Source organism: Callorhinus ursinus, unplaced genomic scaffold (genome assembly GCF_003265705.2).
Source record: "Callorhinus ursinus isolate GAN/ISIS: 27379988/994484 unplaced genomic scaffold, GSC_fseal_2.0 scaffold12, whole genome shotgun sequence".
Lineage (NCBI taxonomy): Eukaryota > Metazoa > Chordata > Mammalia > Carnivora > Otariidae > Callorhinus > Callorhinus ursinus.
The window spans coordinates 5869160-5883213 of NW_027397074.1; the positions used below are offsets into that span (position 1 = coordinate 5869160).

Below are 14054 nucleotides of genomic sequence, written 5' to 3' on the forward strand. Positions count from 1 at the left end.
TCTTCCTTCCAAAGTCTTAACAGAGATAATGAAAGAAATAAAGGAATATATGAAATGAATATTTTCTTCATAATTAAGGTTAAAACATAGTGGCTTACTAGTTTTATATTACAGATAATAAACTGGAAGAGGAAAGAGAAGGATAGTTTATTGGATAACTATCATGCATTGGGCTGTACTTTAGACCATTGCCCCTTGAACAACACAGGTTTGAACTGAGTCCACTCATAAGTGGATTTTTTTGGACAAATATACAGTACAGTACTATACATCCTTTTTCTCTTCCTTATGATTTTCTTAACATTTCTTTTCTCTTGCTTACTTTATTATATAATATAGTATTTAATACCTACAACATAGAAAATATATGTTAATTGACAGCTTGTATTATTGGTTAAGGCCTCTGGTCAACAGTAGGCTGTTAGTACTACGTTATTTAATATCTTAACAACCTTGTGCTATATAAGTGGTATCCATTTTATGTGTAAAAATGCAAACTCAGAGAGGCTAATTTGATCAGAGTCACACAGCTAACAGGTGGTAGGACCAAAATTCACAATCAAATCTACTTCTAAAGTCCATGTTTTTCCATACTACAACAGATCAAAATATGATAACTTAACAAATGTATACATTTTCTCTTATTTTAAGAGATTCTTCCAAAATAAAACCCCAAATGTATCAACCATGTTTATAAAATAAGAATTCAACCTTTATTTACCTTCATATACTTGTGGATTTTTAAGAACCTAAAACTACAGACACAATTTATGTTTTGCTAAAGAAAATTATAAAGGTCATTAACTACTTCTATAATTGTGGTCAATTATATATATATATTTTAAGATTTATTCATTTGAGAGAGAGAGCAAGAGAGAGAGAGAGAGAGCAGGCACACGTGCAAGTGAGGGGAGAGGCAGAGGGAAAGACTCTCCAAGCATATTCCCTGCCAACCACGGAGCCCAACACAGAGCTCTATCCTAGGACCCCAAGGATCACCACCCGAGCCAAAACCAAGAGCTGGACATTCAATCGACTGAGCCACCCAGACACCCTTATAATTTTAACAGTGGACTCAGGTCATTTTCTTTGAGTGGACAGAGATTTATCTAAAAAAAATAAAACATTTTGTCTGAAAATCCCTCTAGTACTTAATAGTGGGAAAAAGAAAAAGTTCATATGGAAAATTAAAATGAATTCATAATGTTAATCATTCATACAGAATTTGAAACCATCTTCAGATACATACATTACTGCTATTACAATTCTTTTCCAGTATGGATAAATAACCATTTATTTCCAATTTTAGAGAGAATGGTTTACATGTTCCCATATTTACATCCAAGAATAACACTAGCATTATTGTATTATATATTACAAGTATTCCTCAAATTCATATCTGCCTAAAGGGCCTTCTAGTTGGTAGTGAAATTCCCTGTGCCTCTCAATTTGCAACATTCTCCTCCTTTTCCTCCCTTGCCTTATTGCTACAAACTCTGCCCATGTCTAGCATTTTCTCTCCCCAGTGAGCTCAGCTTCTCACCAGTGTACCTTTTTGTTCACACTAGAAATTTCCCTTACCATCCCTAGATGTGTCCTCTGATGAAATGGCCTGAACAGTCAACAGTAAGTCTTGATTTCCCACCGGAAACAGGTAAATCCTTCTGTCATGTCTTAGTATGATTTAAAACTATCACTTAAGAAGCCTTTCTTTTCTTTTTTTTTTTAAGATTTTATTTATTTATTTGAGAAAGAGAGAATGAGAGACAGAGAGCACGAGAGGGAAGAGGGTCAGAAGGAGAAGCAGACACGCCGCTGAGCAGGGAGCCCAATGCGGGACTCGATCCCGGGACTCCAGGATCATGACCTGAACCGAAGGCAGTCGCTTAACCAACTGAGTCACCCAGGCACCCCAAGAAGCCTTTATTTTCAACTTAATCTCTCACTGAACAAAAAAGTTTCAATCTCTTCCTATTGGGTTCATCAGCTAAACTTCAGATTTTATTTATCCTAATAAAATATCACAAATATAGCAATTTTTTAAAGGATGCAAAATTTACCAACCAGCAGCTTAGTACATACCTACTGTGATATTACCCATCTTGCTTTGTAATGTTATATTACCTGTAAAAGAAAAAAGAAGACAATTTTATATATTAGGGATAATTTAGAAAGAAACTGTTATATAGTATTTTAAAACATGGTTGGACATCCATAATATTATTTAATAACATTATTATTGTTCACAAATTTTCTCAGTATTACAAATCTAGTAAGAGATTTAGCTGCAACTCTGAAATAACTAGCTTTTGTCATCTATACAAACTCTCTTCCTCTATTTCACCTTAAGCTTCTCTAGAATAACTACAAAACAAACCACCATACTTTCTATGAAACATGAAAGAAAAATGATACTTCCATAATCCATAGATGAAAAAGTTACTTAGATGTACTCACTATGTATTTTCAACATAAACATCACTGTATTTATCCGATCACTCAAAACTAAATTTTGAACAACTAACACTAAAATAATCTATGGAAAAAAGTTATTACTGTTGTTTTTCAGGTCACTCTGCCATGTCTATTATAGTAGTTTCTGTGCCAAGAGTTACAGAGTTTGGGGCAGGAATAATGAACACATTGAAGTATGATTAGCAAAGAAAAAGGCTTCAGAGGTTCCTGTCTCTTGATAAAAATATACTTTTCCAGGACAAGAATAGGATATTGCAACCATTCTCCCCAGCCTCCTTTCCTCTAATACCAAAATTAGTAGGATTTTTCTCCATATGTGTATTTGTTTGGAGAATTACTCCTAGACCCACACTACCTATGTTTACTGCACTGAAAATGTAAGCAACGTTGCCTCTTCTATCATCATTCCAAAACTACATTAAAAAGTAAAGGAATAGCTTTTATCTCAGAAATAATCTAGGGTAACTGGACTCCTTTACTTAATTTCTTGCATCACTGTAAATACTGACATGTATAAGTACCTGAGCAAAATCAAACAAAACACTTGATTCATTTGTTCAACAGTTAGATGTATTTTGATTGCAAAAATCTCTCTAAAAGTCTTATATTCCATCATACTTCATTTGAGGATATGAACAAGGGGTACATTTGTGTAGGAATAAAACTTGGTTTGTATGGAGAAATTAAGCTCCTAAAATTTTCAAGTCTCAGTAAGTTACAAGGTTGTAAAGATTCTTTTAAATGTGTTATGTAAATATTATTTCATTGGTGTGCTCTAGACACTCTCTTCCAATTTTCAAATCCAGTAAATGCAGATTCACCATCACATGCAATTAGTGGCCAAAGATCACATAGCTTCTAAGATGGCTTTCAATGATCCCTGCCTCCTGGTATTCATGCCCTTGTATAATTTCCTCCCATTATGTATAGGCTGTACCTAATAATTTGCTTTTAACACAGAAAATAAGGCAAAAGTGATGGGATATTGCTTCCAAAATTAGGTTACAAAAAGATTCTGGTTTCTGTCTTGCTAGCCCTCTTCTGCTCTGAAGGAAGCCAGCTAACCATGTTGACAACTGCCCTATGAAAGAAGCCCACTAGGAAGGAACTAAAAAAGGCCTCCAGCCAACAGGTCTGACCTGAATTCTGCCAACAACCACAGGAATGAGCTAGGAAGCCGACTGACCTTTGGTGGAAGCTTCAAATGGACCCCACAGCCTCAGATGACACTTTCATAACAACCTCATAAGAGGTCTTGAGGCAGAGGAGCCAGTTAAGCCACACCAAGATTCCTGATCCATTCGAACTATAAGACAATAAATGTTTGTTGCTTTCAGCTGCTAAGTTTTGAGGTAATTTGTTACACAGGAAGAGGTAACTAGTATAGATGTTGAAAGATGAAAGTGGGGTGCTGCCATAATAAATACCTAAAAATGTAGGAGTAGCTTTGGAACTTGGCAGTGGGTAGAAGTTAGAAAGATTTTGAGGAACATGTTACAGAAAGCTTAAATTGCCTTGAACACACTGTTAGGAGAAAGCTGGACTTTGAGTATTCTTCCCACAAGGGCTCAAGAGGAAGTGAGGAAAACGTTTTTGGAAATTGGAGAAAGGAGGATTCTTGTTAAGTAGTTGTAGAAACTTAACAATGCCATTATCTTCAGTAATGTGGAAACCAGGAAATGTACCTTAATGAACGGAGTGATTTAACTAAGATTTCCAAGCAAGGTTAAAGTGTTGTGAGTGCTACCTACTTTTTTTTTTGCCACTTACTGTAAAATGCAAAAGAAGAGAGATAAACTAATCTAAAGAAAGGACTGTTAATCAAACAAACAAAACCAAGACACACATAGTTTTGAAAATTTTCAGCCTCTCAAGATGGCAAAGATGTTAAAGTTAGTAATAGCTTCCAAACAAAGTTTGAATCCAGGGCATTGGCAGTACATGGTCTAAAAATGAAGCTAAGGGGTGACTGCAAAACCTCTTTTTAAGACCCCAGAAAGATCAAGAGTGGTACTTCACAGTACTAATTATACAAAAAGCCATTTAAAAAAATTAAAGGTGTATTTCATAGATCCTCTCAAACAACAGACATTCAAGAAAGCTTGAGTACATTTTACCTCAGTATCTCTGCAGAAGTCCACATTTTTTTAAGGAGATTCTTAGATGTGGCTTTTATCTTATGGAATAAACCCCAACATGATTCAGAGGAGGCGGACAAAATTTTTGAGAGAATAACAACAGCAAACACACTGCGAAACTGAACTGAAAGGAACAGTTACAGTAGAAAGTAAAGAGACCACTGGGTTTCCAAAATTCTGTCAGGAAGCAGACTGAGAAAACCACTCAGATGCAAACACACGATGTATTTCATGAAAAAGGAAGAATGACTCAAAGGGAGGACAAAAACTCAGAGGGCAAAGCCTGAAACCCTAAAGAATTATTCCCAGGCCTTTTGATATAATCAAAGAAACTCCAATGTTTGCCCACCCAAATTTCAAAATCACTATGGACCGGTGACCCCCTTGTGCCTCTCATTTTCCCACTTTTGAACAGGAAAGTCTATAGCAATTATCCTATACCTGTCCCATCAGTGTATGTTGGGTGTGTAGGTGGTATGCATGGGGGTGGGAGCGGGGCTAGATAACTTGTCTCTTTAGTTCACAGGTCTTCAGATTCAGAGAAATTGTTCTTGAGGAATTGTACTTAAGCAATTATACTTGAAGAGCCTCACATACACCTTGATCTGATATTGATGAAGAGATTCTGGACTGTGATGTGGTGCATAATGGGATGAGACTTTTAGGAAACTTGGAAGGAAGGGAGTGTATTCTGCATGTGGGAGGGACATAAATCATTTGGGGGAGGGGCCAGAAGACAGCCTGGCCATCCAAAGCCTTATACGATATCTGGGAAAATACACACATGAAAAGTTAAAATTTAGTATTTATAAATAATTATAAGTGAAAGTCATAAGCAAACAATATGTATTAGGTGCCACGGCCATTCAGAAGAGACTAAAACGACCTGATATGAAGGAGAAGAGTCATAGTGGAGATATCACCAGAGCTGAGATTTGAAATATGGATAAAATTTGAATATGTTGAGGGGGAAGGATTTTCTGGGAAAAAGAATTACATAAACAAAAGTAAAAAGGCAGAACTACACATGCTAGGTTTAAATCATACAAATCAGTTAAACTGAAGCAATTAGGGAAGTCTATGAGGATGGGGAATCATGTCTTTCTTATTTAGCATTATATCCTAAAAGCATAGTACAGTACCCAGTACATAGTCAATATTATTTTTTAAATGTTTTTTTTTATTGATTTGAATGATTTTAAAATGTTCAAATTTAGTTTGGAAAAACAAGTGACGAGCAACCTGTAGAAGAACCATGGGGTGCTAGTCTATTGACTTTATCATCCTAAACAGAAAGAAGTCACTGAAGAATTTTAAGATGCGTAACAATAAGAAAACCATGCTTTAGGGGCACCTGGGTGGCTCAGTCAGTTAAGCATCTGCCTTTGGCTGAGGTCATGATCCCAGGGTCCTGGGATCGAGTCCTGCATTGAGCTCCTTGCTCGGCGGGGAGCTTGCTTCTCCCTCTGCCTGCCACTCTCCCTGCTTGTGCTCTCTCCCTCTCTCTCTCTCTGACAAATAAATAAATAAAATCTTAAAAAAAAAAAAACAAAAAAAGAGAGAGAAAACCATGCTTTAGGGAGATTAGTGTAAAACAGTTAGGACTTCCACTCAGAATTCTCTTTATCGCTTCTACCTCCTGAACACTTCAAAAATAAGATGAAGTAGACCACAGATTTTTATGATTTTTAACTATTAGTAAAGAACTATGACAGTTTTATAGTCAGTCATTTAGCTAGTGAGTCCAGTCACTCAGCAAGGCAAAAGAGCTTTATTATCTTATACTAGTCTCAATGAATTCTATAAAAATTTGCTATTTTTTTAAATGAAAACATGGTCTTTCTCAAAAGCCAATCAATAGTGCTCATCATGAAAGTAAAGTGATCTCAAAGAAAGTTATGGTTCCTACAGCCATAAGACAGAAGTTTTAGATCTATTAAAGAATGAGGACTAGTTCATATTATAGTGGCACCTAGAGTCTCAGACTACATCTCTTTTGAATGTTAAGAATTCTATATAGTAAAAGCAGAGTGGAACAAGAAAAACTATGAAAATGAGGAATATTTATAAAGAATATTTCAAAATATTTTTGTCAATGCTAAACTTTTATTTTTTTTTCAATATTTTATTTATTTATTTGACAGAGAGAGACACAGCGAGAGAGGGAACACAAGCGGGGGGAGTGGGAGAGGGAGAGAGCTCCCCGCTAAGCAGGGAGCCCGATGCGGGGCTCGATCCCAGCACACTGGGATCATGAGCTGAGCTGAAGGCAGACGCCTAACCGACTGAGCCATCCAGGCGCCCCAATGCTAAACTTTTAAATATCAAAATATTTAGAAAACTCTAGCCTAAACAGAAATATTCCAAAGTTGTTAGAATATACAAAATGGACCTCTTACTTCAAATACTTTGTGGAATAAGGCAGAATATTTAAAAGGACTCAACTCAACCAAATAGGCATTACTAGCACAGTTTTCTACATTTTGGTTCTACCTATTTCATCTCCAATCACTAAAAACAATAAGCAAATCAACTCTTTGAGAGGGGTGGATCTTCGTAAAAGCCTTCTCGGCAATAAAGCACATGCCATGTGGTCTGTAATAACTATGTGTGCTTACTCTACTCTCAAGTTATGCAACTTCTCCACAAACCCTAGTGTTTGAGAAAATATACTCCTTTTCTTAGCTAGTAATTCTTCATTCTAGTATGGTCAGAAGAAAAAATAAGCTATCAATTACAGATGAACATTAGTTTATTTTTCTTCACTAAAAGAAATCTGATTATGGTTTTAAAAGCACATATACTTTAACAATCCAAACAGAGCAATCAAATATCCTTAAAGGTTAAATTCTTTTTGTATTTGGGGGGGGGTGGTAGGGAGCAGGAGGGAAGGCACTTGCTATTTGTAAGCCACATGCTAAATGCTAATATAGTGATGAATAAAACATGATCCTTGCTCTTGAGGAGTTTATAATTAGGCAAAAATGTATGGGTCAATGGAAGGCCAGAGATGAGGAGAATATGCTTTAGCTGAGTATTGAAAAATTACTAAAAGTCAATGAGGTAAAGAAAGGTGGGAAAATCATTTTAAGAAAACTATCAACAGAATGATCAGTATAGTCAAAGGCTCTGATCAAGGACTCCAAAGTATAAAACAGGTAAGGATATATATGGGAAAGTAAGAGATTATGAAATTCTGGAAGGGAAAGCATAGGGTCCAAAGAGGGAAATGGAAAGTTAGGTACGTCATTCAGGCAATGGGAAAGGTTTGAATAAGAGAATGCCATGTTCAATGTGCGTTTCTCATAAACCACCACAGGCTACAGTAAGGAGGATGGATTTGAAGAAAGCAAGCCTGGAAGCAGTTATTGTTAGAGTTGAAGCAAGAGATGACAAGAATCTGAAATAGAATAGTACAAATTAGAAAGAAAAAGATGGGATAGACTGAAGAAATATTTAGGTGATAAAACCTACTTAAACTTGGTGATTAATTAGATGAGTGGGATGTGAGAGAGAGAGGAATCTAGGATTACTTCGAGATTTCTAGCTTGGGGTGTTTGGTACATGGTAATATCAGAACTGCAAATGTAAATAAAGGAGGAGGAACACATTAGGGATGAGGTTTGAAGGAGGGGGGAAAGTAAGAGAAAAGAAGTTAGAAATGTTGGGTTTGAGATGCCTGTAAAGATCCAATTAGCTACATCTATCAAGCAGATGGGTGTGTAAGTCAGAAGTCAGAGCTAGAGATATAAATTTGAATTATCAGAATATAAGAGTAGTTAAGACTCAAAAGTATATAAGCTGCCCAAGAAAAAGAAAGCAGCAAAGGAACAATAAAACAGGATGAAATCCTGGTGAATACCCCAAGGGGTGGAAAAAAGGAGGAACTCATAGAAATTTGAGAAAGATCAATTATAAATATAAAAAATGAAAAAGATTGCCAGTGCCCACTAATATTTGTGTGCTTTTTCCTGCCTTAGAATACTGCTAAATTCTCAATCTCAGCCTCTTGCGGTTTGATAAAGTCATTTAAAATATTCTGGCTAGGGACACCTGGGTGGCACAGTTGGTTGGGCATCCAACTCTTGATTTCGGCTCAGGTGATGATCTCAGGGTTGTGAGATTGACCCTGCCTCAGGCTCCGCACTCAGTGGGTAGTCTGCTTGAGACTCTCTTTCCCTCTCCCTCTGCCCCTCGCCCCTCAACCCTGTGTGTACACACATGCTTTCTCTCCTCTTGAATAAATAAATCTAAAATAAAATAAAATATTCTGGCTAAAAATATATGGCAGAATCAGCTTAGTTTCTGAAATTCTTCCCATCAACCTCTGATCTCTCTTCCTTTGGTGGAAGCTTGGAAGCCACAAAATGAAAATGGCAGCATCACCTTTACAGAGAGAGCCAAGTCCATCTAAGAAGCTGAGTCCAAATACTGCATGTATCACATGTCTAAATCCTGAAAAAAAAATTTATGCTGTCTGTACCACAAAGCAAGCAGTAATTCCTTTCTAGTATTTATATAAAAAAGTTTGAAGTGTCCAGAGTCAACATTAACATAACATTATCATATGTCAAAATGATAATCAAACCAAAACTTTACAACAGACTTAACAATAAATCCTAGAATTTAAACAAAGCATTTTCATGAACTTCATGAAAAGTTCTATTTAATCCAATAAAAGCTTTTCTTTTGAAATTTTATATTATTTCTGACTTCCTAAATTCACATGGCAGATGTACAAATTCATCAGTGACTACATGTCATTTCTTAAAGCAAAATGGGAATTTATTTATGAAATTCTGATATCAAAGTTATCAACTGTGCTTGTATAGCTAATGGAACTTTTACTTCTGTGAGTTTCTAAAATCCAAAGTAGTAAAGCACAGAGAAAATGAGAGAACTAATACTCAGCAATTTATTTATCAACGTATATTCCCAAAGAACCTAGCATAAGACCCTAAGTTACATGGGGAATCTAAATATTTAAAGTGCACTTTTGGGCGCCTGGGTGGCTCAGTCATTAAGTGTCTGCCTTCGTCTCAGGTCATGATTTCAGAGTCCTGGGATCAAGTCCCACATTGCGCTCCCTGCTCGGTGGGAAGCCTGCTTCTCCCTCTCCCACCCCTCCCACTTATATTTCCTCTCTCGCTGTGTCTCTGTCAAATAAACCAAAATCTTTAAAAAAGAAAAGGCAATAAAGTGCACTTTTATTCATCACTTATTCCAAATAATAACATAAGTTGAATATAAAATGCTAAAACAACGGTCATGAGTATGCCTACATATTAAAAACTCATTAATTGTTTAAATTATATTATAAGTAAAAACCAACCCCAGCAAACCATTTCAAGGAAGCTTCTGTTTCTCTCTAAAGAGTCAGGAGACTACATATATTTATATTTTAAAAACATATTTAGAATACATATACGTGTATGTATATCTTACATACATTGGTACAGAATTCTTTTAAAATAAATATTCAAATAGCAGAATATAATAAAATGTAATTCACATAGAATCTAATTTTTGATAATTTAGAAGAAAATCAAGAGAATAAACTGTTACAAAATTTTATACCTAAACACAAACTATCCAACTACCTATTCTTCTATTAGATTGTCAGTGCCAGAACAGTACAGAATATTTGTTGGATCATGAATAAAGTAGTTTCTTTTACATTAGAAGGCACACATACTTAATAGGTATGATTCAACCAACCTTACAAATAGTAAGTATTACCAATTAGCTTTACACATTTTCTTACCTAGAAAATATAGTTAACTATGCTTAAAAATTCCATTTGGAAAAACATTTGGATAGATTTTTGCTTTTCTACACATAGGAGTCAATTTGGAAGGTCAGAAAAGACATATTACTGCTTTCATTATCCCTTTTACTGGGCATCCTCTAAGTACTTAGCATTATGTTGGGTATTGGTTTGCCATCAGGGTATATAAACAAAGACAAAATATAAACAAGATATAAACTTCATGCTCTCTCTTCCTTTCATAGAAACCTTAGAAACCATACACTGAAGATAGCAGCAGCACTTTTATGGAATGAATTCAATATCTAAATATCTCCATGGAGGTAAGCTGAACCTGAACACTATACAGAACATCCACATGTTTTGCCAGATGTCATAAGGCATAACAAGTATTACTGAAACTGGAGTTTACAATATAGAACATAGCTGAAGCAGTCCATCTGTGCTGTAGCACTGTCTGCCTAGAGAAAACATCTCTAGAGCATGCCAGGAAGCCCTCAAAGCAATGATGGTATTTGGGTTCACCCTGGCCATTACACAGATTTGTTTGAACACTGTTTAAAACATCTCCTGGAAGGTCAAGAAATCTGGACCAAATCCTTGCTCCTCCACTAATTAACTTGTAATTGAGAGCAAACAATTAGACATTTTTAAGTTTTGTTTCTTCTTTTGTAAACAGCTAATTGTCCATTAATTGAAAGGGGCTAGCCCACTGAGGCCCTCAATACATGTTTGCTCTCAACTTGCTTTCAAACCACCCACCTACCAATACCAAAACCCCAAACTCATATACTTGGTAAATCTATCAAAAGACAGGTATTGCCATCATATTTGTGGTTAAAAAAAATGGCTTTTTACAACATCTGTATGTTGGGTTAAAAAAAAATCTACTTGAAAAAAAAATCAGCTTAAGCCTTGCTTAAGAAAAAGGAAGCCAAACTAAATAAATCCTGGACAGGCAGGTCTTAGAATGCATATATTTCCCAAATCTGTTTTCTATAAGTCAGATGTTTAGAGGTAGTGACATATTTCCCCATAAAACAAGTTTTAAGATTCCCAAGCCAGCTTGTTTAAATATAGCCAAAATATAATTTGTTTGATGACCATCACCATTTAGAACAAAGAATTCACTGCAATATATATGTAAAGTTCCAGCTTGGGATGATCCCTGGAAGATACCTCTCCTTACTAAAATCCCTGTAGCTAGAACATAGGGACTTCCTTTCTTTCACTAGCCCTGACTCTGATCTTCTCACCTACTAGGCTGTAGGGCTAAAACATTACCTATTCTTCTGTACCCATCCCACCTCCAAACTCCAGTAGCATGTTCACATAATGACAAGGATGTCATCAGGACACCCTTAGGGCAAGGATGGAAATAGGGGTGCATAGTAGAGGCAAGAAACTTAGGCTTGTCTGAAGGGTTATTAAAAAGTAGGCAGGCACTGGTGTGACTAAGAAATGAGGAGGGTTTTATAGCAGCAATGTCCACAATAGCCAAACTGTGGAAAGAGCCAAGATGCCCATCGACAGATGAATGGATAAAGAAGTTGTGGTATATATACACAATGGAATATTATGCAGCCATCAAAAGGAATGAGATCTTGCCATTTGCAACGACATGGATGGAACTGGAGGGTGTTATGCTGAGTGAAATAAGTCAATCAGAGAAAGACATGTATCACATGACCTCACTGATATGAGGAATTCTTAATCTCAGGAAACAAACTGAGTGTTACTGGAGTGGTTGGGGGTGGGAGGGATGGGATGGCTGGGTGATAGACATTGGGGAGGGTATGTGCTACGGTGAGCGCTGTGAATTGTGCAAGACTGTTGAATCACAGATCTGTACTTCTGAAACAAATAACGCAACATATTTTAAGAAAAAAGGAAAAGAAGAAGATAACAGGAGAGGAAGAAAAGGGGAGTATGTCAGAGGGGGAGACGAACCATGAGAGATGATGGACTCTGAAAAACTGAGGGTTCTAGAGGGTAGGGGGGTGGGGGGATGGGTTAGCCTGGTGATGGGTATTGAGGAGGGCACGTTTTGCATGGTGCACTGGGTGTTATGAACAAACAATGAATCATGGAACACTGCATCAAAAACTAATGATGTAATATATGGTGATTAACATAACAATAAAAAAATTTTTAATAAAAAAAAAAAAAAAAGAAATGAGGAGGGTTTCTTATGGACCTCTCTTTTACAAACTTACTACTACTGAAAAATCAAAGCAGAGTGTGGGCCAAAGACCAGACGGGGAAAGCAGGGTTGAACAACAGGGAAGCTTTTCAACAGTGGCAAATGGATCAAATTTTCCCTTCCCTTACTTCTTCTCATTTCTGTACCAGTATTACAAATAATGAAGACAACGAATTCTTTAAGGATAGGGATCACCTCCTGCCCAACTATGTATCCCTGGTGTCTGAAAATCTGGCACACAGTAGGTGATCAATATATGTGTTGAATGAATCAATAACTATAACTGCAGTGAATGCTGTAATTCATCATCTAGAACTTCTCCATACCTGAGGGTTTATTTTCCCAGCTCATGGGAGTACTGCTGGCAGACAGCCCTCAGCTGTCAGCCCTCTTAGGGAATTGCCTCAGCTGAAAAGAGTCATCTTGGCCTAAGATCATACTCCTTTCTGGGGCATCTTGCATCTAACGATTGGGGATATAAAGGTCCAGCTTTCCTCACCTCGACTTGAGACAATTCTGAGGATGATTCCAGCTTCAGAGCTCTCCCCTTGGGGTTACTAAGGCTGCATCACAGTCCAACTTCTCCAGTGGAAATTTGGCTTCCTTCCTTTGCATGGCGTTGGTCCCAAGACACCTCCCTAGTAAATGTGCTGCACTCTGATTTCCATTTTAGAGTCTGCTTTCAAGAAACCCAACCTGAGACTACAGCCCAAAGAGGATCTAGGTCTGACCCAAATTTAAACCGCCCAAGGAAAGGTATCTGACTTCATATTAAAGGTCAGTAAATACAAAAGGCTTTACAAAGGCTAAGGAACGAATTCTTTTATCCCTAGCAACTTGTTTTCCATTTCAGCACTTTAATCAAAATCAAGAGACCTAGAGTTTTGTTAAGGATTACTTCAAAAAAGTGCATCTGTTTACTATCATGTAAGCTATTAATGGAAAACTGTACCAAATTCAATTCTTACCTAACTTAAAAGAAAGCAAAAGAAATTAAACATTAATGGATTTAGTGTAAATATGGTATAAAACACTGCAAAGAACAGTGCTATTCTTTTTTTTTTTTTTAAGATTTTATTTATTTGAGAGAGAGAGAGCACAAGAGGGGGGAGCAGGAGAGGGAGAAGCAGACTCCCCGCTGAGCAGGGAGCCCGATGCGGGACTTGATTCTGGGACTCCAGGATCATGACCTGAGCCGAAGGCAGTCACCCAACCAACTGAGCCACCCAGGCGCCCAAGAACAGTGCTATTCTTATCATAGGTGTTAATCAACATCTGACTTGGTAAGGAATTGCTTTTCTACTAAAAGCTACTCAATATATTAAGTACAGTACTTTTCACTGTCATTAACAGAAATGCAATGCTAGATAAAAGTCATTATTAAAATATGAAGAGTTACAAATTACCAGAACTATTCAAGGCCTAGCTGAGCAATAAATAAATAAATAAATAAATAAATAAATAACAAAGG

General features: G+C 36.7%; 1 protein-coding gene across 8 annotated transcripts in view; it reads right to left on the reverse strand.

Annotated features, from left to right (window-relative positions):
- FAM185A (family with sequence similarity 185 member A) overlaps positions 1 to 14054 on the reverse strand; it is a 69353-nt gene that overhangs the window by 38752 nt on the left and 16547 nt on the right. For all 8 annotated transcript variants that reach the window (XR_012380182.1, XM_073898709.1, XM_025872769.2 and 5 more), the window contains one exon: positions 2083 to 2124. Coding sequence is in view for 7 of the 8 variants with exons in the window: in XM_073898709.1 (XP_073754810.1) it covers positions 2083 to 2124 (42 nt within the window). In the remaining variant the exon portion in view is untranslated. The remainder of the gene's footprint in view (positions 1 to 2082; positions 2125 to 14054) is intronic.